At 39.3% G+C, this 23,777-nt stretch overlaps 1 protein-coding gene across 2 annotated transcripts in view; it reads left to right on the top strand.

The window, feature by feature from the left end:
- Window positions 1-23,777, top strand: part of LOC131432898 (E3 ubiquitin-protein ligase KCMF1) — a 32,447-nt gene that overhangs the window by 5,820 nt on the left and 2,850 nt on the right. For both annotated transcript variants that reach the window (XM_058599474.1, XM_058599473.1), the window contains 2 exons: window positions 3,152-3,576; window positions 3,959-4,228. In XM_058599474.1, the coding sequence (XP_058455457.1) occupies window positions 3,152-3,576; window positions 3,959-4,228 (695 nt within the window). The remainder of the gene's footprint in view (window positions 1-3,151; window positions 3,577-3,958; window positions 4,229-23,777) is intronic.

Raw genomic sequence — 23,777 nt, 5'->3', positions numbered from 1 at the left:
TATCCTAATATTAAATGTCAAACATATAATAAAACATTTGAACAAAATGACTGCGAGAAACTTCGTGAATTGATTGAATCAAATTTTCCATCAAGTTTGACAAGTAAGTTGTTGAAATTAGTGTCATACTAATTCCTAACTTAAATTAAGAAATCGTAGATGGCCACGAACGATTTGCTGTAGATTTTTCAAATTTAATGTCCGTAATCGGTTCTGTTCCCTACACAATCCTGTAATTTTTTGTTTGCGTGTGTTCCGCCTTATACCGTTAGAATTCTGCAAGTGAAGCATTCAAAGTTTGCAAAATTCACACGGTCAATCAACTAGTACATACGATTATCGATATTCGGGAAGGTTGTATACCACGTGCTAGTTTATTTTTCGTTTTCGCGTCATACAGTTATGTCTCTGACATTACCCACTTGCCTTTTTGTACACTAACTGATTGCACAAAATATTTGTAATACACCCATAATATTACAATATTTATTGAATATTTGAATAACATACGCATTTTGCGGGTAGGCAATTTCTTGAGCCCGTACCAGATCAAAAATGAAAAAAACTCATGCTTTCAGTAATATGAATAACGGATTCTTCATACAACTTTTCTGTCTACCACTTTCCCGATACTACCGGAACCGGAAGCTGGAAATGGGTTTAGCTGAAATCGGCTCGTTTGACCAGCAACTAACGCAACCTGTAAATTTAATTTAACTTTGAAGATGATTGAAGAATTCTACGGCTATTTGAATGCATTTGGCTAGGTTTAAAATCACGCTCCTGGAAATGTAATTTGGTCTAAATTCTAGCCGCCTCACGATCGGTATAATATATCCAAACATCTTCTCTGTTCATCAGACAACAAACACTAGTCTTCTCGCTCTATACCTATTCTTTTACTAAAGCACTGGGTAGGAGAGTATATTTATAGTAATATTTATTATAATCACTTACTGTCTTCTCTATTGTGCTAGTCACTGACTGGTTGTGCGCCCGAAATATTTTTTTTTTACTTGTCTTCCGTTAAGTCTGGCTGAGATCATAGTAGGTCCATCTCGCCCGAAATGTAAATAATATTCACATACCAGTTGTAACAAAAATAATTGAATTTCATATACAAAAGTAACATAAATGTAGCATTTTGCTTGATTCGTTTGTTTTCGAATAATTGGTTTAATCGAAATAGAGGATGAGAGGTAAGCCGAACAACTGGAATTGAAACAAAGACTCTACAACCACTATTCTCCACGGTGAAGAAAAACTTATGTATATTGCCTATGAAATAAACGTATTTATGAAAAAAAACAACCACTTTTCAGAATGAAATATTTTTTCATAGAATTTATTGTTAGTACTTTTATACCCTCCCACCTCATCAATTTTTTTATTGTTGTATTGGTACAATGATGCCTTTCAATTTATTTATTTACTCGGAGTAGGGAAAAGCCCACTAGAGTTAGTTTATGTCAAACTTGCTCTCCAAAAGGCATAAAACCTCCTCATCTTCTGCATCAATAATGCAGTAGAATATGCATTTGAATCTTTAACTGAAATGTATACTACCTTGATCAAAAAGTTCTCGGAATCACCACCATGTGGCGCTCTCAGTCACCCGATTAGATTTTTTTATTTTTTTAGGTGACCACATCTGTCATTGATATTCTATCCAATTATCAGTTTGATACCTGGTCATTCGTAAAAGCTACGCTGTATTGAGTACATCTGCGATTGTGCGTGTCCTTGATTTTGTACAATTCTCAAAATGGAATTGAATTTGCAACAACGAATTTGCATTAAATTTTGCGTTAAAAATGGTTTCAATGGTGCGACGCCATTGTAAATGTTAGAATTTTTCTGAGTGTAGTTGTATCAACCGTGTGTTCAGTAGTGTTCTAGTTCAAGATTTGCACAATTTGTCTCTTTTTAAGGCTGTTAACCATCTCGCGAATTATTTTAACTTTTAGTTAAAATTTGACAGTCGAGAAGTTATTTTCTCGTTGTCAATAATAACCCTGCTCTGATTAATGATCATTTTTGACAGTTCGATAGCTATTTTCCGACACTGAAAAAAATGGCAAAAATCTAATTTCAGATCCTTAGTAAAAATTTATTCAGTGTTATATATTTTTATACTTTCAGTTTAGGAAAGAAAGTACCCCTATAGACAAGTTTAATATATTGTCAACTGGCGTAAGTTTTTTTAAACCTCTTCTTACGTATTGGAATTATTATATAACTTGACATCATTTTATTTTCAGTTCAAAATAACCTAAAAAAAATTTTTAATCGTCAAACTTTGAAATGGGCAGAGGTGTTAGGTAAATTTAACTATTCGATAAAAAATAACTGCACGAGTGTCAAATTTTGACTAAAAGGGAAAATGATTCGCCAAATGGTTCACAGCCTAGATTTAAATTCGAAAATTATAGAAAAAAAAACTGGCAACCCCAGTAGCGATTTAGTCGTGTTTCAAATATAGAAGAAAAATTAGAACGGCAGTGTATACCAAGTTTAAATTTGATAGTACAGTGTGAGGTCGCTTTTTACGCGGGGGATACAAAACCGCGTAACTTCGGAAATCCGCGTTAAAAAATAGGAAAAATAAAAAAAAATTATGCCATATGTATTAAAAATTCATGAAACGTCCGGGACTGGTGTAATCTCAGAAAAAAAATTTTCGAATAAAATTGACTTGGAGAATTTTTTTATGCCAAATGTCTTGGAAATGCATAAACATTTTTTACGTCAAATGTCTTGGAAATGCATGAAAAAAATCAACTACAACATAAATCGATTTTGAATCCACGTAAAAACCGCGTAACGTCTCAAATTTTGTTTTTACCAAAAAAATTGGGATAACACCAGATCTCGACGTTTCATGCATTTCTAAGACAAAACAAAAACTAATCTGTTCGAAATAAAACTAAAACACCTGGCTGGGGATACATTTATTTCAGTTTCAGTTCTGTTGTCCATCTCCCATATAAAATTGCCAGTTATTGAATTTGATTTATTAACAGAAGTTTCTACAACTCTTCCATCTGACATCTCAACTCTGACAACTTTTCGCTCTATACGTTACCATCGTTTACGTTACCAAGCATATTTTCCAAAAATGGCTCAAAGCATTCTAATTTCTTTTTCCCAGGTGTCAGCTGTGATTCGTGTTTGAAAAGTAACTTTCGTGGACGTCGCTACAAATGTCTTATCTGTTACGATTACGATTTGTGCGCTAACTGTTATGAGGAAGGAGCAACCAGCACACGACATTCAGCTGATCATCCAATGCAATGTATTCTCACGAGGTCCGACTTCGAGTTGTACTACGGCGGTGAAGTCCTAACTCCGGATCAGCCACAGTCATTTACTTGTCCATACTGCAAGCGTATGGGACTCAGCGATTCTGCTCTACTTGAGCATGTAAGTTCCGAACACACCGACACCGGATTAGAAGTCGTCTGTCCCGTGTGTGCCGCTCTTCCTGGAGGCGATCCCAATTTGGTGACGGACGATTTTGCTGGACATTTGAGCCTTGAGCACCGAAGTGGATCCCGAGATCTGATCTCGTTTCTAATATCCTTTTCAAAAGTTATATAATATGTTACGTTAAGGAAACGTGAAGCTGGCCTAATCTTTAACATACCGCTAACTTTTTTATTAATCATTGAATAGATTTAATACGGTTTGCTTTCTGTTTCTTATCCTAATGGGGCAACGTTACCCCATTAGTTAGATTGAGATCTGTTGTCTCTGTTCGATAGATTGTCTTCAAGAGTAAGATGAAATTAGGAGCATTCACATTCTACTTTGCGGAATTGCTTCTTCGAGCCTAAACAAAGATATTGTATTCAATTATAACATTGACACCGTTATATATAAATCGATTCTCTGCGTGTACGTTGGATTTGAAATTGAAGAGATTAATATTCTATACTTTCCTTAACTAATGTTGTACGATGAGCCCTCAGCTATTCGACATGGAGGTGTGCGGAGGATGCCACATTCGGGGCGAGCGCTTGGTGGACCCCGCTCAAGGCGTTCCAACATGCACTTCAGTTCATCGGGTGGAGGGTTGTCGACACTATCGCCTTCGGGTCGAGAATCGGTAGATCCTATCGCAGAATTACTGCAACAACTGTCAAGTGTTCGCCGCGGGGGCGCACCTCAGCCATCACAGTTACAGCAGTTGCAGATGCAGATACAGTTGGAACGTCAGCAAGTTACTGTAAGTATTTTCTTCATAAAAGAACAAACCGTAGAGGAACCATTTCGATCTGTCACGATCGCAGATTTATTTTTCTTATGTCGTTTTCGTTTTTAAATTGCACTACACCGGTGTAGCGAAAGGTGCACTGAATCCGTTCGTTTTTGCCAATTGCACTACACCAGTGCTACACTTTTTCTGCACCGATACCACTGGTGTAGCACTCATCAAAAGTTTGGTGTAGCTCTGTGCAATGGAATCGTTTATTGTAGTCAATGGTTACTGTTTATGTTTTCGTCAGTTTTGTTCGTTTATTCATGCCTCAGTGTAGCACTGCACCGGTGTAGTGCAAATTAAAAACGAAAACGCCATTAATTCGACGTCATTTCATAAGGTCACATAAACCAATGAGAGTTTCTCTTTGTTTATTTTCTCTTTTGTTATTATCTCCTTAATTTTCACGTGTACCTAAAAAATATTAATTTAAAATAAAAGACAATATTCCCATGTTTCTAACAGTACCAAATATGTAGAGAACGTGTGTATAATAATGCAGATATAGTCGAAAGAGAAAGTAAACAAAAAGAAACTCTCAATTGTTTTTTGGCCCTTTTGAAATGTTGACGTCGAACTGTACACTAAAATGATGCTCATTTCCACGAAACACTTCGTGCCGAGGTTCTTCCATATTTGATTCATCAGTTTACGCTATACACTGAGGTCTTTTTATGCGGTTTTTTTACGCGACTTTTTTATGGGAATTTTCAGAGTTATGCGGTTCTTTTATGTGAAGTTTCAGAGTTATGCGAATTTTAAGAGTTATGCGGTTTCCCTTCTGCGGTTTTTTTATGCGAAGTTTCCGAGTTATGCGGTTTTTTATGCGAATTTTCAGAGTTATGCGGTTTTTTTATGCGGTACGTAAATTCGCATAAAAAAAGACTTCAGTGTATTTATAATTGCGCGTATTGCATCCATAAAATATTCAATGAACATTATACCAAATCTATCCACCCATCAAACGCTAATAGTAAACGGTTTCCCGCAAGTGAATTCACTCACAAGCGCTGGTAACCGATAACGACATGTAAACGATACTCATACGTATCATATCAATTGTATCTTACACAGTGCTCTTACACATTTCTATAACACTAAACAGTTTTGAATTATGACATGCTAGATACTAGAACGCCGACGTTGATACCTGTGTAAGCCAATAATATCGTAGTAAACGTGTGCTTTTGCGCGTCTAACACTGTCAATTGAAACGTAAAGAGTTTTTGTCACCAAAATAACCAAAGTGAAACGAAATTTAATTTTAAAAATCACACACTAAAATTATCCAACCGCATATTTCGTATGCCATTCGGAAAGTCGCAATTTTCACATTGCTTGTGGAAGCACGAGAAAGAAAAAAATCGCTTCTGCTTTGCATGTCGTGTTACGATAGTCTGCCAAATGAAAGCAGTTTTTGTGTTTGACAGCCAAGACCTGCGCGATCCATCTGGCTAAAAGTAAATTAGCAGTGATGTGACTGTGGTGATACTGAACGGAGCAAACATTACAATCAACAGAATACAAAATAATCCACCTTCCGTATTAATTTTTCGTACGAAAAAAGCAAGGAACTATTCCGCGAACTCAATCAATTCCATTTAGAAACATATAAATATCGGCACGCAAATTGACCAATCTTCCTAAATATCTATGAACCGCGGCGTGAGGATCCGTAGGAGTCGTATAGAGTCATCTTTGTTTGTTGCATCTCCGTTGTCGATTGTCGTCGTTACAGTCGTGAGCAGAAGAAGAAGTGACAATGAGATACGAGCCCCTCAACAAGTAAACAACATCGTGATCGTTGTTTGTGACCAGTATATAAAAAGATGAATCCAACACTAGTGACCCGAAAACAATTCTAACAGCACGAAACATCTCATTAGAACAATATTATTGTTCTCTACCGTTAAATGTACACAGCCGCTTCAATCGCATCAACACTCTGGGCCATTGTACTTGAGGGTGCATTTATATGCATTCTGTTTGGTGTATATTTTATTTACATTACGGTAACTAGATTCAGTAATTTCGGTAGTACTATCTTAGTTATCAAAAACTTATCTCGCTGTCTAATTTGTTTCCTTCCCCTTCATTTAGCGGAACAACCTTGGCAATCGTATCATTCATTGACTATTAGAAATCTGACCAGCGATCTTAATTTCTCAAAATGTCTAAGGTTATGTAATTGATGTGATGCAAATTACAATCTTATTAAAAAATCAAGCAATTTATGCGACAGAGTTAGAAATTCTATGAAACATTAATAAAAGGACCATTACAATTCCCATATGTTGAACCTGAAAGCAAATTACGACATAACTATACTGCATATTTCCGGATGGGATAGGTAGCGAATTTTTGTTTAGATAGTGTTAGGATTTAGTTTCTTTATTAATTTCGATTAAAGCTAACCTATCGCACAAACTATGACTATAAGGAGTGTTCTAGGAAAATGATGATTACCAGAACAAACAAACATAAGTTGGTTTATTCAATCTCCTCTTCTAGGGTTACAAGCGCTTCTGGAGGCATTCTTCTTTATATATTTGGCCGTTGTTGGTCCCGAAACTTCTCCGGAACATTCAGGCGGAACTTGCTGACAAATTCCAGGCCGATGTTTTACATAGTGTCTATTACGTCTATTACGATACATTTCGTATGCACCAACCATTCACGGTACTGCTCCCTGGCGCGGGGTTTGGTCATCGCTTTTCGTTTATTGGTTCGGTAAGACTTGAAGACATAAAGTCCTGCCCGCTTCATTGCATGATGGATGAACCAGACGGATGAATTCACCTTTTTGATCTCGTCCCGAATCAAAAGTTTCGAATCGTGCTTCAAGGAATATTTAATCATCCTTACGTTCACAAGGTCGCCTGGGTCTTTTATGATTTCATCACACGGGGCACTATAGAATTGTCGATTCCTAACTGTTGCACGATTAACCTGTGGGACTATCTTCGGTTTTCTACTATCGCGCACATTTTTTTTTTATTTTTGTTGAATCACTTTTTGCTGGGAAGCCATTTCGATAATCACTTGACATATTGTAAAATAGTTAGAGGCGTGAGAACATTCTACACACTTAAAACCTTTTCTCGAGCTCGGCATTTCGAAACGCCGAAGTAGATCGGCAACACGACATTTTGCTGATTGTTCAATAATCCACATGCTCTTTTCCGAAATTCGTTGAAGTAATATGCTGATGCAGGCCCGTGCGCAGGAATCATCCATGGGGGGGGGGGGTTTCAAGGGGAGAGGGGGGTGTCCAAAATTGTAAAACGAATTCTGACAGGATCGTGCGCGGAGGGGGGGGGGGGGGGTTTCAAATTATGTCAGTTTATAAATTGATAAAAAATATGAATTGTCAAGTTATTTGCACTTTAATATAATAAGTACTCCATTGTTCATGAAACTTAATTTAAAAAAAATTCATCATGGGGGGGGGGGTTAAAACCCCCAAAACCCCCCCTGCGCACGGGCCTGTGCTGATGGCTCAGTTAAATGCGCACTTTTGCCGAAGTTTGTCATAATATAATGCTGAAATTGTCAGTAAACAATAAATATACCGAAATCAGCAAATCCGTTTCCCGAGATTTCTAAAAGTGGGATAGTTTTTGCTGAAACTCGGTGAGACACTTGTCATTAATGTCTCTTTTCGATTTTGCATAGCACCACGTTGCCATTGCTGCTCGTGGAGCTGGAAAACATTGGAAGAAGGAAAACAGATTTTTTATATTTCGTGACAAGATAAGTGAAATAAGAAAATTATCTGCTTCGTAAACATAATTATTGATATCTACTTATTTTCATCTAGGTGCGTTGAGGAGCACTAGAAAAAATTGACTTTAGGCATGATGTTTTCTTTTATGTATGCTAGATACAAATGAACATAATAAAACACCATCTTTCTCCAACTTTTGCTTTTGTGACTTATATTACATACATTAACAAAGACAAAGACTTATATTACATACATTAACAAAGACAGTAACGTTGGGTTACTGATGACTCGGCAATTCATGGTTCAATCCTGATCGCTTCTGCCGAACTAACAGTAAAATTTATGCTGACAAGTTCGGAAATAATTGACAGTTAAGAAATTTAGGATTTATAGTAATTATACGTTTTGCCGAGACGATTACCGAGCACTCGGCTGTGCAAATTTCGGCATTTTTTCAGCCGACATTCAGCAATAAAATTTAAGTGTGTAAACTACTTTTTACAAAATTTAATTAATTTTACCACCAGAGAAAATGAATTTTTTGTTTTGAGTACAGTCTTCATCACGATTTTGTGTCTTTTTGGACTACTCTAGTCGAGGGCGGGGTTTGCAGGTTCCACGCTTTCCAAACCAGACAGACTATGGTACCCAAATGAACACAAGAAACACTGGAGGAAACCGAAGTCATCATTGGTTCTATAACATTTCCCCGAAAACCATTCTCCAGAACATAAAAAACCGAAGCTTTTTCCCCAGAAATTTATTGCCCAGAAAGTACTAATCTCCAGAAATACAAAATCTAGAAAATAAGAAAATCCTGGAAAAAAATCCCAGAATGTACCAAAGTCCAGAAAACCATACACTGGAAGGCATTAGTCGCTAAAATAGTATTATTGGTATAATATCGTTTGGGTTGTACGACAATCTCTCGAAAACAATTTCCCAGAAAAGAAAGCAACGAAGTATTTTCCCCAGAATGTACCATTCTCCAGAAAACCATAGTCACGAAGGTATCAATTAGTAGAAAGACATACAACAGAATGTACCATTCCCCAGAATACCATCTCCCAGAAGAAGCAAATACCTAGAAACTGTTTCCCCATAATGGAAAATAATACAGAAACAGCATAGGAACAGATCTTTTATCAGAAAAGCATCTACTAAAATCAGGCGCGTATACATGGGGGAGAGATTAAACCCCCCCTCCGAAACTTAAGAAATTATTAGGGGATACAGGGGTTAGACCGGACACGTTGTTAAACTGGACAGCCTAAATATCTTATCAACCTGCTAATATTTCAATTCATAGATTGACTTTGTAAACGCGCTTGGAGATGATTTCGTGAATACTCATTAACTGTAACTTGCAAGGCAACTATGTTTAATTCAAGCTTTGTTAGTCTGAACAAGAGGGTTCTAAAAATAACGAGTTTGATAAAAAATAATTAAATTATATAACGGGTATGAAATCATTTAGCTATATTTATTTAAATTCAAACATAGCTTCTTTAAATTGGGTATTTGTTTCTGCATATAGTTTATAATAGCAAGCTAACCTTTCGTCGTTAATTCGGTCTAGTGATAAAGGGTAGTAAATAGCACACTACCATTTTATATAATTATTTTATTTAATGCTTACACAATATTCTGTTCGTCATAGATGATTCAGGTCGAGACGGCCGAAGGCCGCGAGTGCGCCGGCGACCCGCCGTCGGAAGCGCCGGCCACTGCGGGGGGGCAGCGCCCCCGCAGAAATCACCTCTGTCTAGTTGCGTGCGCTTGCCCGGATTACCCAAAGCTAGGGGCTATCCCTCAGTTAAGTCCGAACGAGCGGCAGCGAGGTCGGACAGCAGGTCATTAAAAACGATGAGGCGTAGCCGCATTAGACCTAGTAAGACCTAGTTAGACGCAGTAAATTAGAACAAATTCTATTAAGCAGCATGTTGATCTGTTATGCCAAATGATCATTATGCCAAATTTCTATTATGCCAAATAACCATCATGCCAAACGATATTATACCAATAATACTATTTTAGCGACTAATGCCTTCCAGTGTATGGTTTTCTGGACTTTGGTACATTCTGGGATTTTTTTCCAGGATTTTCTTATTTTCTAGATTTTGTATTTCTGGAGATTAGTACTTTCTGGGCAATAAATTTCTGGGGAAAAAGCTTCGGTTTTTTATGTTCTGGAGAATGGTTTTCGGGGAAATGTTATAGAACCGATGACGGTTGTACGACAATCTCTCGAAAACAATTTCCCAGAAAAGAAAGTGTTTGATTGGAACCCTACTTCACAACCAACACCGAATACAACGAACGCAGCCACTTCGATTGCCGTGAGAATGAGAGGGATTTGTCGGAGTATGGAAAACAGTAGTCATCACGGTTTAGCACAGATTGAGAAATATCATCGCACATCTAGGATCATCTCGATCGCTCTCGATCGAGCCAGTCAGTAATTAATCATACGCAACCGAGGATGGTTGCACTTTACAATAACCTGCTGATCATTTATATATATAGTAGACCTAAGTAGAAAATAAAATTTAGTAAGTGATTAAATGTGTTTGGAGTGATAACTAAAAGGTGTTTTAATCACTCGGTGCTGTACATCAATATACCCATATCAACCCCGCCTGGTTCTCGGATTGGTAAATCCAACGATCTGGACAACTACCAAAATCATCGCATCCACTAAATCGAAGGCATCAAGGTCAGTTAGCGGTTACAAGGGCCAGTTATACAACATTGCTGGTCCTTCGAGCCGGATTATCGAACCACAGAGGTCTTAACGCACGGCGATCAAGGTCTTCTGCATCAAGGAAACCACGCTTTCGAAGCAGCCATCGCGGAGACGCCATTAGCTATTGTACTAATAACCGCCATCATCATTTCTGGCATCAAGGAGCGTCACTAAATCATTGTGAATACAAGAGCCATTTTTAAACCGACGTCATCGTGAGCAACTTACAACAGTGAAGTTCACCGACCTTTAAGCAGTAGGGGATTGATAGAGTCACAGGAGTGTCACTCTATAGCCGGTTAGGTGAGTGGAACATTAGTATACGTCCAGCCGCTGGACGATTTCTTTTGTGATTCTAACACCAATCCTTACTATCTTTGACGGCGTTCGCGTATCACGATTGCTGTGATCACACCACAACGAGGCAAATGCATGCTTGCTGTTAGTCTGGCTGATGAAGTTGGGGTCTCGTATCGGTTCTACACTTGACTGGATTGCGTAACAATGATTGGAAGAATGTGCAATCATTGTTAATCATCATAATTGCAACGCGGTTACTGGGCTCGTTCAACAAATAGTTTTGTCAGGTAAATTTATTACAAGGTATATGCCCAGCCGTTGCTGGATTATGATACTGCGCATTAAAAATAAATTATCCTATACGACAATTTGGATTGATTCTTCCTTGGATCTGAGCCCTGCTTTACTCACTCGAGCTGTTGGTGTTGAGTGTTGCATGAACGAGTTGTGTGATTGAAAGGCCTGCTAGTTTGGACGATCGACGCTTGAAATATTTGATTGTTGCATTTATATTTTACTGGCGCCAATGTCAGTTTCCCAGGTAGGCTGACACAGTATATGTCTAGTCGAGGCTAGATTTATTTTACGAATACTACACCACTTCAAATTTTTCGGTAAACACGAGAGTGCTTGCAATATGCCATCGACGACATCAGCATCATCAACAAAAAAGACTGCTTCCCTGAAGGCACTACATACGAAGCTTAAGGGATTGCAAACGTCTCTGAACAACATCGTGAAATTCACCCAGTCCTGTGATGAATCTACAACGGCTAGTCAAGTGGCAGTTCGTCTTGAACGGTTAGATGAACTTTGGGAGAAAATAGGGAATACAATCTATGAGATCGAGTCGCATGATGATTTCGAAGCAGGAGAAGAGGCCTTTTCCAAAGAACGTATTAATTTTGAAGATCGCTACTACGATACGAAATCCTTTTTGGTAGATAAGGCGAAGGAGCTTCAGGATAGTCCCTCCTTGGAGCAGTCTATTAGGCAGGTCGACACAACACTTCAAACACCAATGGATCACGTTCGCCTTCCGCAGATCAAATTGCAAACATTCAACGGCAATATTGATGAATGGCTCAGTTTCAGGGATTTATTCACGTCATTAATCCATTGGAAAACTGAGCTACCTGAAGTAGAGAAGTTTCATTATCTCAAGGGATGTCTTGAAGGAGAAGCCAGAGCGTTGATCGATCCATTAAAAATAACAAAAGGAAATTGTCAAATAGCTTGGGAGGTATTGATCAAGCGCTACAATAATAGTAAACTTTTGAAAAAGCGACAAGTACATGCTCTCTTCAAACTACCTGTTTTGGTCAAGGAATCAGCATCAGAATTACACAAATTGCTAGAGGGTTTTGATAGAATAGTGCAAACTCTAGATCAAATAGTACAACCCGCGGATTATAAGGACCTACTACTTTTGGATGTACTTAGTTCTAGATTGGATCCATACACACGACGCGGATGGGAGGAGCAGTCCTCAAACAAGGAACAAGACACTTTAAAGGACTTGACAGATTTTCTTCAGAGAAGAATTCGGATTCTTGAATCACTTCCAACAAGGTCATCGGAAAATAAGTATGATGCAGCATTGGCAAAGAAGAAAGCATCCACGGTCCGCTCCAGTCATAGCTCTGTGCAATCATCCACTGGAAAATGCAGTGTCTGCTCAGAAATGCATTGGTTGTATTTATGTCCATCATTCCAGGGCATGTCAGTTGCAAGCAGGGAGTCACATATTCGCTCACAGTCCCTTTGCCGAAATTGCTTCAAGAAAGGTCATCAAGCAAAGGATTGCTCATCGAAGTTTTCTTGTAAAAAATGCAAGGGTCGGCATCATACCATGGTTTGTTTCAAACCGAATGACGAAAATCATGTTAAGAACACTTCTGGCGAAGGAGAAGCCTCTACCAGCAAACGAAACACAACGGTGATTAATGTAGCGGCTACTGACACAGTAATTTCCAATATGGCACAAAACCGTACCACCAAGGTCCTACTCGCAACAGCAATAGTACTCGTTGAAGATGATAATGCAGTATGCCATCCAGCACGTGCCCTGCTGGACTCTGGGTCGGAATGTAACTTCATCTCTGAAAGAATGTGCCAGCAGATGAGCACCTCTAAGGAAGGTGTTGATATTTCTGTTCTAGGAATCGGTCAAGTATCTACCAGAGTGAGACATAGGATCCAAGCATTAATCAGATCACGTAACTCATCATTTACCTGTGATATGAGTTTCTTAGTTTTACCCAAGGTTACTGCTAGTTTACCAACCGCTTCGATTTCAACAGCAGGATGGAATATTCCTGAAAATATTCAGCTGGCGGATCCTGAGTTTTTTCGTTCGAATCATGTGGATCTTATATTCGGAATACAGTCCTTCTTCAGTTTTTTTCGGTCAGGCAAGGCGATTCCTTTAGGTGATGGTTTACCTTTACTCACCGAATCGGTTTTCGGTTGGGTAATCTCAGGAGGAATATCATCAACGGCTCAATCATCACGAATATCGTGTAACATGGTGGTATCGGATCATTTGGAGGAGATAATGGAACGATTTTGGTCCTGCGAGGCTGTGGGAGAAAATCGTAATTACTCCCCGGAAGAAGCACGATGTGAGGAGCTGTTTGAACGCACGGTTCAACGTGGAGCAGATGGACGTTATACGGTAACACTCCCAAGGAAGAACGATATTGAATCGAATTTAGGAGATTCAAGGGATATCGCCTTGCAGCGGTTCTATGGTTTGGAAAGAAGATTATCAAGAGATCACAAGCTTAAGCAGCAATATTATGAGTTCATGACTGAGTATTTGGAACTTGGTCATATGCGGAAGGTGACAAACAATACAGCTCTCAAACGATGTTTTTTACCGCATCATCCTGTTTTGAAAGAGGCCAGCACCACTACAAAGGTTAGGGTGGTGTTTGACGCCTCTTGTAAAACGTCTACAGGCATTTCACTCAACGACGCTCTATTGACAGGGCCAGTAGTTCAACAGGATCTTCGCTCTATTGTGTTGCGCTGCAGAACAAGACAAATAATGCTAGTCGCGGACGTGGAGAAAATGTTTCGGCAAATTAAAATGGACCCAGGTGATACTCCTCTACAAAGCATTTTTTGGCGGTTCGGTACGGAGGGAGAAGTAGAGACATACGAACTAACAACCGTAACTTACGGTACGAAGCCGGCGCCGTTCTTAGCAACTAGAACGCTTAGGCAACTAGCACTCGATGAAGCAAGTCATTTCCCACTCGCAGCAAAGGTGGTAGAAGAAGATGTCTATATGGACGATGTTATCACTGGAACCGACGAAGTCCAAACAGCAATTGAGTTGAGAGAGCAACTAGACGAGATGATGCGTAGCGGAGGTTTTAGGTTACGGAAATGGGCATCAAACAATCCGGCGGTTCTGCAGGGTGTTACGCGAGAAAATTTAGCCCTGCCAGACATAAATGAAATCAGCTGGGATCAAGACCAAATGGTAAAGGCATTGGGATTGACTTGGCTGCCTAAGGCGGATATTCTTCGATTTCGTTTCAACATTCCAGTGCTACTAGCAGATCAAGTTTTAACGAAACGTAAGGTACTTTCAATAATAGCGTCGCTCTTTGATCCATTGGGACTTATCGGAGCAACCATTACGATCGCGAAAATTTTCATGCAGCGTCTGTGGAGCATGCGAGACGCGCAAGGTAATGCCATCGATTGTGATTCCCCACTACCTGAAACGGTAGGTGAGGAGTGGCGAAATTTTCAGCAACAACTGCCTTTATTGAACGACCTGCGGATAAAACGGTGTATTGTCGCACCAAGGACAGTCTCGACGCAAATTCATTGCTTTTCCGATGCATCTGAACGAGCTTATGGTGCTTGTGTTTATTTAAGAACAGTAATGGACAGCGGTGCAGTTACCGTGCAGCTTTTAACATCTAATTCAAGAGTGGCACCGTTGAAGACACAGTCATTACCACGATTGGAGCTTTGTGGTGCGCTACTTGCAGCAGAACTGTGTGAAAGGGTGAAGCAGTCTATTGGATCACAGAATGAAATACATTTTTGGGCAGACTCTACTTGCGTACTGCAGTGGCTCAAAGCCGCACCTAATACGTGGACGACATTTGTGGCAAATAGGATCTCTAAAATTCAGACTCTTACAGAGCACCAGGTATGGCATCATGTACCAGGAGTCAGTAATCCGGCAGATCTAATCTCGCGCGGAGTCCAGGCAGGTGATATTGGTAATAACAGCATGTGGTGGGAAGGACCGAGTTGGTTAAAGGAATCGACAGATAAATGGCCTCGGTCTTTGGACATTTTCATGGATGATGCTCCGGAACGACGTCGGGTTGCAGTAACAAGTATGACGGCTGATCACCAAAGTTTCATAAGGGCATACATCTCCAAGTTCTCTTCTTATACAAAATTGCTTAGATCAACGGTGTACTGGTTGCGATTAATGAAAATATTGCGGAAGACAAGTAAATTGGAAGCAATGGATTTTATAACTACGTCAGAATTAAGATCAGCAGAAGTAGTTATCGTGCGAAAGGCTCAACAAGATATGTTTCCAGAAGAATTAAAGAATTTGCTTTGCGGTAAACCGGTTGCTCGGAATTCACCGTTGAGGTGGTACAATCCCAACGTTGCGAAAAATGGAATATTACGTGTAGGAGGAAGATTGACTCATTCGAAAGAAACGCTAGAGGTGAAACATCCCATGGTATTATCGGCCAGGCACCCATTGACAGCAATGTTACTACAACACTATCACCATATATTATTGCACGCAGGTCCTCAGCTGCTTTTGAGCACAGTACGCTTACGTTTTTGGCCGTTAGGTGGGCGAAGTCTTGCGAGAAAAATTATACATCAGTGTCATCGCTGTTTTAGATCCAAGCCAAAATCTATCAAACAGCAAATGGGTGACTTACCGCCATCCCGAGTAACCGTTTCGAGACCGTTTTCTAAATGTGGAGTGGATTATTTTGGACCCGTATTCACGCGAGCAGGTCGTCGGCGAGTCGCAATAAAATCATACGTAGCCGTTTTTGTGTGCATGTGTACAAAGGCCGTACACATGGAACATGTCACGGACTTATCGACTGAACGGTTTCTTCAGGCACTCCGGAGATTCTTCGCCAGGCGAGGAAGATCATCGGATATGTATTCCGACAATGGTACGAATTTTGTAGGAGCTAGAAACCAGATACAGGAACTTTTCACTCTGTTGAAAGACCCAGCCCATCATCAAGCAGTATCGAAGGAATGTGCAACGAATGGCTTACAATGGCATTTTAACCCACCAAGTGCCCCACACTTCGGGGGACTATGGGAGGCTGCAGTTCGTTCGGCGAAGTATCACTTGCTTCGTGTTCTCGGTGGGAATCCGGTATCGGTTGAGGATTTTACTACGTTGCTGACACAGGTGGAAGCGTGTCTCAATTCGAGGCCACTGACAGCACTAACCGATGATCCTGAAGATCTCGAACCATTAACTCCTGCACATTTCCTAATTGGTGCATCACTACAAGCCATTCCAGACCCAGACTATGATACTGTTCCATTGAGTCGGTTAAATCGGTGGCAGTTGGTTCAAGGTCAATTGCAGAGTTTTTGGAAACGCTGGAGAATGGAATATCTGTCACAACTACAAAGGCGAACTAAACACTGGGAACCGGCCGTGAAGGTGGATGTGAATAGACTGGTTGTTATTGCAGATACAAACCAACCGCCAATGCGATGGAAACTTGGACGGATTGTTGAGTTACATCCAGGGAAGGATGGTGTCGTACGAGTTGTCACTGTCAAAACAGCCACAGGACGTCTGACCCGACCAGTTGAAAAACTATGTCTATTACCAAACACCGAAGAAGCTGCAGGAGAAGAAAGTTGCCAAAATCAGTGATCCTTGCGGTGTAAGGGAGTCATCCAGTTCGTCGGAGGGAATTTCTCTTCTCTTTTCTTTCAGAAGCTTGTCATCTTCAGGGTAGGTGAGGATGTTTGATTGGAACCCTACTTCACAACCAACACCGAATACAACGAACGCAGCCACTTCGATTGCCGTGAGAATGAGAGGGATTTGTCGGAGTATGGAAAACAGTAGTCATCACGGTTTAGCACAGATTGAGAAATATCATCGCACATCTAGGATCATCTCGATCGCTCTCGATCGAGCCAGTCAGTAATTAATCATACGCAACCGAGGATGGTTGCACTTTACAATAACCTGCTGATCATTTATATATATAGTAGACCTAAGTAGAAAATAAAATTTAGTAAGTGATTAAATGTGTTTGGAGTGATAACTAAAAGGTGTTTTAATCACTCGGTGCTGTACATCAATATACCCATATCAACCCCGCCTGGTTCTCGGATTGGTAAATCCAACGATCTGGACAACTACCAAAATCATCGCATCCACTAAATCGAAGGCATCAAGGTCAGTTAGCGGTTACAAGGGCCAGTTATACAACAGAAAGCAACGAAGTATTTTCCCCAGAATGTACCATTCTCCAGAAAACCATAGTCACGAAGGTATCAATTAGTAGAAAGACATACAACAGAATGTACCATTCCCCAGAATACCATCTCCCAGAAGAAGCAAATACCTAGAAACTGTTTCCCCATAATGGAAAATAATACAGAAACAGCATAGGAACAGATCTTTTATCAGAAAAGCATCTACTAAAATCAGGCGCGTATACATGGGGGAGAGATTAAACCCCCCCTCCGAAACTTAAGAAATTAATAGGGGATACAGGGGTTAGACCGGACACGTTGTTAAACTGGACAGCCTAAATATCTTATCAACCTGCTAATATTTCAATTCATAGATTGACTTTGTAAACGCGCTTGGAGATGATTTCGTGAATACTCATTAACTGTAACTTGCAAGGCAACTATGTTTAATTCAAGCTTTGTTAGTCTGAACAAGAGGGTTCTAAAAATAACGAGTTTGATAAAAAATAATTAAATTATATAACGGGTATGAAATCATTTAGCTATATTTATTTAAATTCAAACATAGCTTCTTTAAATTGGGTATTTGTTTCTGCATATAGTTTATAATAGCAAGCTAACCTTTCGTCGTTAATTCGGTCTAGTGATAAAGGGTAGTAAATAGCACACTACCATTTTATATAATTATTTTATTTAATGCTTACACAATATTCTGTTCGTCATAGATGATTCAGGTCGAGACGGCCGAAGGCCGCGAGTGCGCCGGCGACCCGCCGTCGGAAGCGCCGGCCACTGCGGGGGGGCAGCGCCCCCGCAGAAATCACCTCTGTCCAGTTGCGTGCGCTTGCCCGGATTACCCAAAGCTAGGGGCTATCCCTCAGTTAAGTCCGAACGAGCGGCAGCGAGGTCGGACAGCAGGTCATTAAAAACGATGAGGCGTAGCCGCATTAGACCTAGTAAGACCTAGTTAGACGCAGTAAATTAGAACAAATTCTATTAAGCAGCATGTTGATCTGTTATGCCAAATGATCATTATGCCAAATTTCTATTATGCCAAATAACCATCATGCCAAACGATAGGTTCTATAACATTTCCCCGAAAACCATTCTCCAGAACATAAAAAACCGAAGCTTTTTCCCCAGAAATTTATTGCCCAGAAAGTACTAATCTCCAGAAATACAAAATCTAGAAAATAAGAAAATCCTGGAAAAAAATCCCAGAATGTACCAAAGTCCAGAAAACCATACACTGGAAGGCATTAGTCGCTAAAATAGTATTATTGGTATAATATCGTTTGGCATGATGGTTATTTGGCATAATAGAAATTTGGCATAATGATCATTTGGCATAACAGATCAACATGCTGCTTAATAGAATTTGTTCTAATTTACTGCGTCTAACTAGGTCTAATGCGGCTACGCCTCATCGTTTTTAATGACCTGCTGTCCGACCTCGCTGCCGCTCGTTCGGACTTAACTGAGGGATAGCCCCTAGCTTTGGGTAATCCGGGCAAGCGCACGCAACTAGACAGAGGTGATTTCTGCGGGGGCGCTGCCCCCCCGCAGTGGCCGGCGCTTCCGACGGCGGGTCGCCGGCGCACTCGCGGCCTTCGGCCGTCTCGACCTGAATCATCTATGACGAACAGAATATTGTGTAAGCATTAAATAAAATAATTATATAAAATGGTAGTGTGCTATTTACTACCCTTTATCACTAGACCGAATTAACGACGAAAGGTTAGCTTGCTATTATAAACTATATGCAGAAACAAATACCCAATTTAAAGAAGCTATGTTTGAATTTAAATAAATATAGCTAAATGATTTCATACCCGTTATATAATTTAATTATTTTTTATCAAACTCGTTATTTTTAGAACCCTCTTGTTCAGACTAACAAAGCTTGAATTAAACATAGTTGCCTTGCAAGTTACAGTTAATGAGTATTCACGAAATCATCTCCAAGCGCGTTTACAAAGTCAATCTATGAATTGAAATATTAGCAGGTTGATAAGATATTTAGGCTGTCCAGTTTAACAACGTGTCCGGTCTAACCCCTGTATCCCCTATTAATTTCTTAAGTTTCGGAGGGGGGGTTTAATCTCTCCCCCATGTATACGCGCCTGATTTTAGTAGATGCTTTTCTGATAAAAGATCTGTTCCTATGCTGTTTCTGTATTATTTTCCATTATGGGGAAACAGTTTCTAGGTATTTGCTTCTTCTGGGAGATGGTATTCTGGGGAATGGTACATTCTGTTGTATGTCTTTCTACTAATTGATACCTTCGTGACTATGGTTTTCTGGAGAATGGTACATTCTGGGGAAAATACTTCGTTGCTTTCTTTTCTGGGAAATTGTTTTCGAGAGATTGTCGTACAACCGTCATCATTGAACTGATAGGTTTCCTTCTATTGAAATTTGCAACGAACGATACGAGTATTGTATCCGCTTCGGTCTTGGCCCAGCTTTTGTATATTATCCTCAATGTCTGCAGCGGTGCAAACGATTATTACCATAATTTCCTTATATCACATTTTGGTGGGGAAAGGGTTCCAATCAGCTTTACAGCCCTGTCCAAAATGTGTTTCCCTCCCCGTTAGTTTGTATCAGGCCGAATTAGCGCATGCGCGCCATATAAACGTCTCTTTCAATATGAGGAAATTATATTATTACCCAACAGGTCATAGTTTATATTCTGTTTTACCTTAACTCCAGTGGTTCTATTCAATTGTGTTTCGTAAGTGTCTTTTTTTGTCAATCTATTTTATTTCCATTCCGTACTTTTGCTGATGTTATTTTATTTTCTTAAATGTAAAAGTTAGTTATATGCAGTGGTGTTTTTATTCTTACCCATGTTCCATTTTGTATCTGAAAGTAAAGTAAAGTGAAAAATGACAACAAAAGACACTTACGAATGACAGCTGAATAGAACACTGGAATTAAGGTGAAACAGAATATAAACTATGAACAAAGATAAGAAAACCAACATGAATAAATAATAGAAACTGTTGGGTAATAATATAATTTCCTCATATTGAAACAGGCGTTTATATGGCGCGCATGCGCTAATTCGGCCTGATACAAATTAACGGGGAGGGCAATACATTTTGGACAGGGCTGTAAAAAGCTGATTGGGACCCTTTCCCCACCAAAATGTAATATAAGGAAACTATAAGGAATAAGAAATACCCATGTTCCATTTTGTATCTAAGATTTCTTAAGAGTGTTAATTAAATTATTTTCCAATTTTTCAGCTTTCTTATTCATGCTCAGTCATCCATTTCCGAAAAAAAGGATTTGTGTTTTTTAATTACATCTTTGTAAGGCTGGTCATGATGGTTTGACGGAAAAGAACTGAGGACATGCGTTTTTATTTAAATTATATTGACACTTAGGTCCCATAAGTATTACAACAGCATGTTCACATATCGTTATCTTCGGTTGATCCTTAAAAATGTTACCATCCGCTCAGGCTCTTTTGGGCATTTGGTGCACACTGACTAACAATCGAAATGCATCCCTACCAATTTGATACAACGCACCCAAAGGCACGGTAAAATATATATTGTACATACACACAAAAACACATACATACATACATACACACATGCACACACACATACACACATGCATACATACCTACATGTATTCCACACGCAAGTATTACAACATTGAGTTACTATTTCTACTCTAATAAATCCTAACTAAAACTAGTGTGCCAATAGTCATCTCATTAGTAGAGTCACCATGTTATTTTAACGATCACTCGACTTACAATAAATGAATTGTGATAAAATCGAATACAAAGTCTTTGCCTCGTCTCTAAGAAGCAATAACGCATATCAGTAGTTCGGAAGTGGCTTAATACTGCTGTTTTAGCGAAGCAAAATGCTCCAAATTTCATGTTACTTCTGAAGTTAATCTATCAATCAGAGATAACAGATCTCACTATAACTAATGGTTTTCGTATATGAAATGACTAATGGATTTGAGATGAATGGGGGTACCGTTATCCAATTTCTATCTCTTCTAATGGTCGATCGTTAGTCCTGAGCTGAAACGGTGGCCTTTATTACCATTCTTGCATGCACTTACTCTTACATTTCACTCACACATCATCTCACCCATCAGGTCCCAAACGATACATCCTCACAATACAAACTGGATGAACATCGCTTGACAGCTATCAGTGGTTTGCTCATTGGTTAAGTCATTATTATTTCGTTCTATTCTACAATATTCTATCTCATTTCACAGTAATCCATTCGAACGGTTGATTCGCAGCATCAAACTGACGAATCGAAACCACGGCATTTCGTCTATTCGTCCTTAAACGAGAATGGGACTTTTCGTTCGTACGAATGATGTTCGAATACACGTATCGTTTGAAGCTAAACTGGCATACATTCTAGTGTTTCGCATATGGTTATTCACAAGAATTGGACTGATTTCATTAAGGCTTAGTATATATACGAGGTCTGTTCGAAAAGTTCCCGGAATTTTTTAATTGCGCGCGTCTGGAGAGTCCGTTGGTCAAAATTTATATGGTGAAATTTTCAGCTGTATTCATTGTTTACATTCTGTCTTGTAGCGGCTGGTGTAGACGTGTTTTTTTGAGCTCGGCGATTTTTGTCTTGGTGACGTTGGGTGCTTCCACGTGGACGATTGTGCTTTTGTTTCGACATCATAACCGTACACCCATGTTTCATCACCAGTTATGACCCTTTCAAGTAAATTTGGAACTTTTTGAACAGACCTCGTATGAAGAAGTTTACTAATATTTGAATATTTTGTGGCAAACGAGTCGCGTTCGAATTCATTCGAGTGAAAACAAGAATGGCTTATTCGTATTCATTCGAAAGTACCCGTTTGTCGTATGGTCGATGCGGACGTAAACAAGAATGAGGGTGAAGATTTGTTTAATAGGTCGCTTCTATTCCATAGATCGAAGCGTAGTATTTGTTCATTTGAACAATGTCTGCCAAGTTTGTCATATTCAGAATAAAGAACATATCCCTTTTATTGTACCTCTTTTGTGTATTGTTGCCTCTTTTTGTCAGACATCACCCATGCCACCATCCTTCTCCATTGAGTAAGGAATCTCAAGATTGTGCTAATGCCCAGGGTAGTCTTTGTAACTATCACTTATGTTAACTTAATAACCGGTTTTGTTAATTGAATCTATATGGACCTTTTTTACACTGCTTACTGCTGGAAAATATTTACAACTGAAGATCAAATTCAAACAATTGACATGGTGTTACATACCTACACGCACATCTTTAAATGACGGTTGTACAAAGTTTTTTTTTTTTATCATAACAACATCAAGTATCAAGAAGTCTGGTATGGTTCGATTCCTGGAGAGGATTCTTTTAAGTATCTGATAACGAAATGGCAACAAAGAGGGTTCGGATTTCCGAATCACCTACACTCGTTGGAAATTCCAAAAATATGTTAAAGTACGTCCAGCATAATGACTCTGAGAAAATGTTCTACACCAATGGGTATCTAATTGAGGAGGCTACTTGCTTTGGTATGCAAAAACAATAATGTTTCGTCCTTCAAGGTTTAAGAAGCTGCATTTGTGTATATAAGGGAGTTAGAACCAGTTCATTAGGATGAAACTTATGGCCGATCCATTGCTTTCAACGAATTCAGTAGCGCGTCTCTTAAAAGAAAACCTGATAGGTGGTAAGTTTTTTAGGATGAGGTCAATCGTCGGTCGGTGATTGCACCTAATTATTTTCAAAATGTTGTCGATTGTATGGTTCTGTGGTTTAAATGTGAGTTGGTATGTCATTCGTTGTAATGTCCCGCACACAGGGTCAGAAAGCTTTTTTTATTATATTTTGTTTTTTATTATATTTTGTTTTGAATAGTTTAAATTGCAGATACTAAAAATTCTAGAATAGCAAAATGAAAATGCATCAAAAAAAGATTAAATAAAAAATTTGTCATTTAGAGGCTTTGGTACCTCAAGGCCTATGCGAACATGACTGTTTTCATTTGTTTCTATGATTCGTTTTCGGCTCATCAGTGCAGTGGCATCTCGTCATCATGAGCATCTCGAGCATTGCACAACCGGCCAAAAAGATATAACTGTATCCTCATCCGCATTCAATTACTTTTTAGATTCTCTATTCGATGAAAACAGGTCGGATGGTACCGAACATAAAATAATGAGCGGTCACAATTTGCACAAATTAACCCTAGGCTTCTTTTGCTTAATGGTCAATGACAACCAAACGATCGTTTAATATCGAATAAC

This window comes from Malaya genurostris, chromosome 2 (genome assembly GCF_030247185.1).
Source record: "Malaya genurostris strain Urasoe2022 chromosome 2, Malgen_1.1, whole genome shotgun sequence".
In the NCBI taxonomy this organism is placed as follows: Eukaryota; Metazoa; Arthropoda; class Insecta; order Diptera; family Culicidae; genus Malaya; species Malaya genurostris.
The sequence above is the reverse complement of the archived record's forward strand: the minus strand, read 5'-3'. Positions and strand labels throughout refer to the sequence as shown.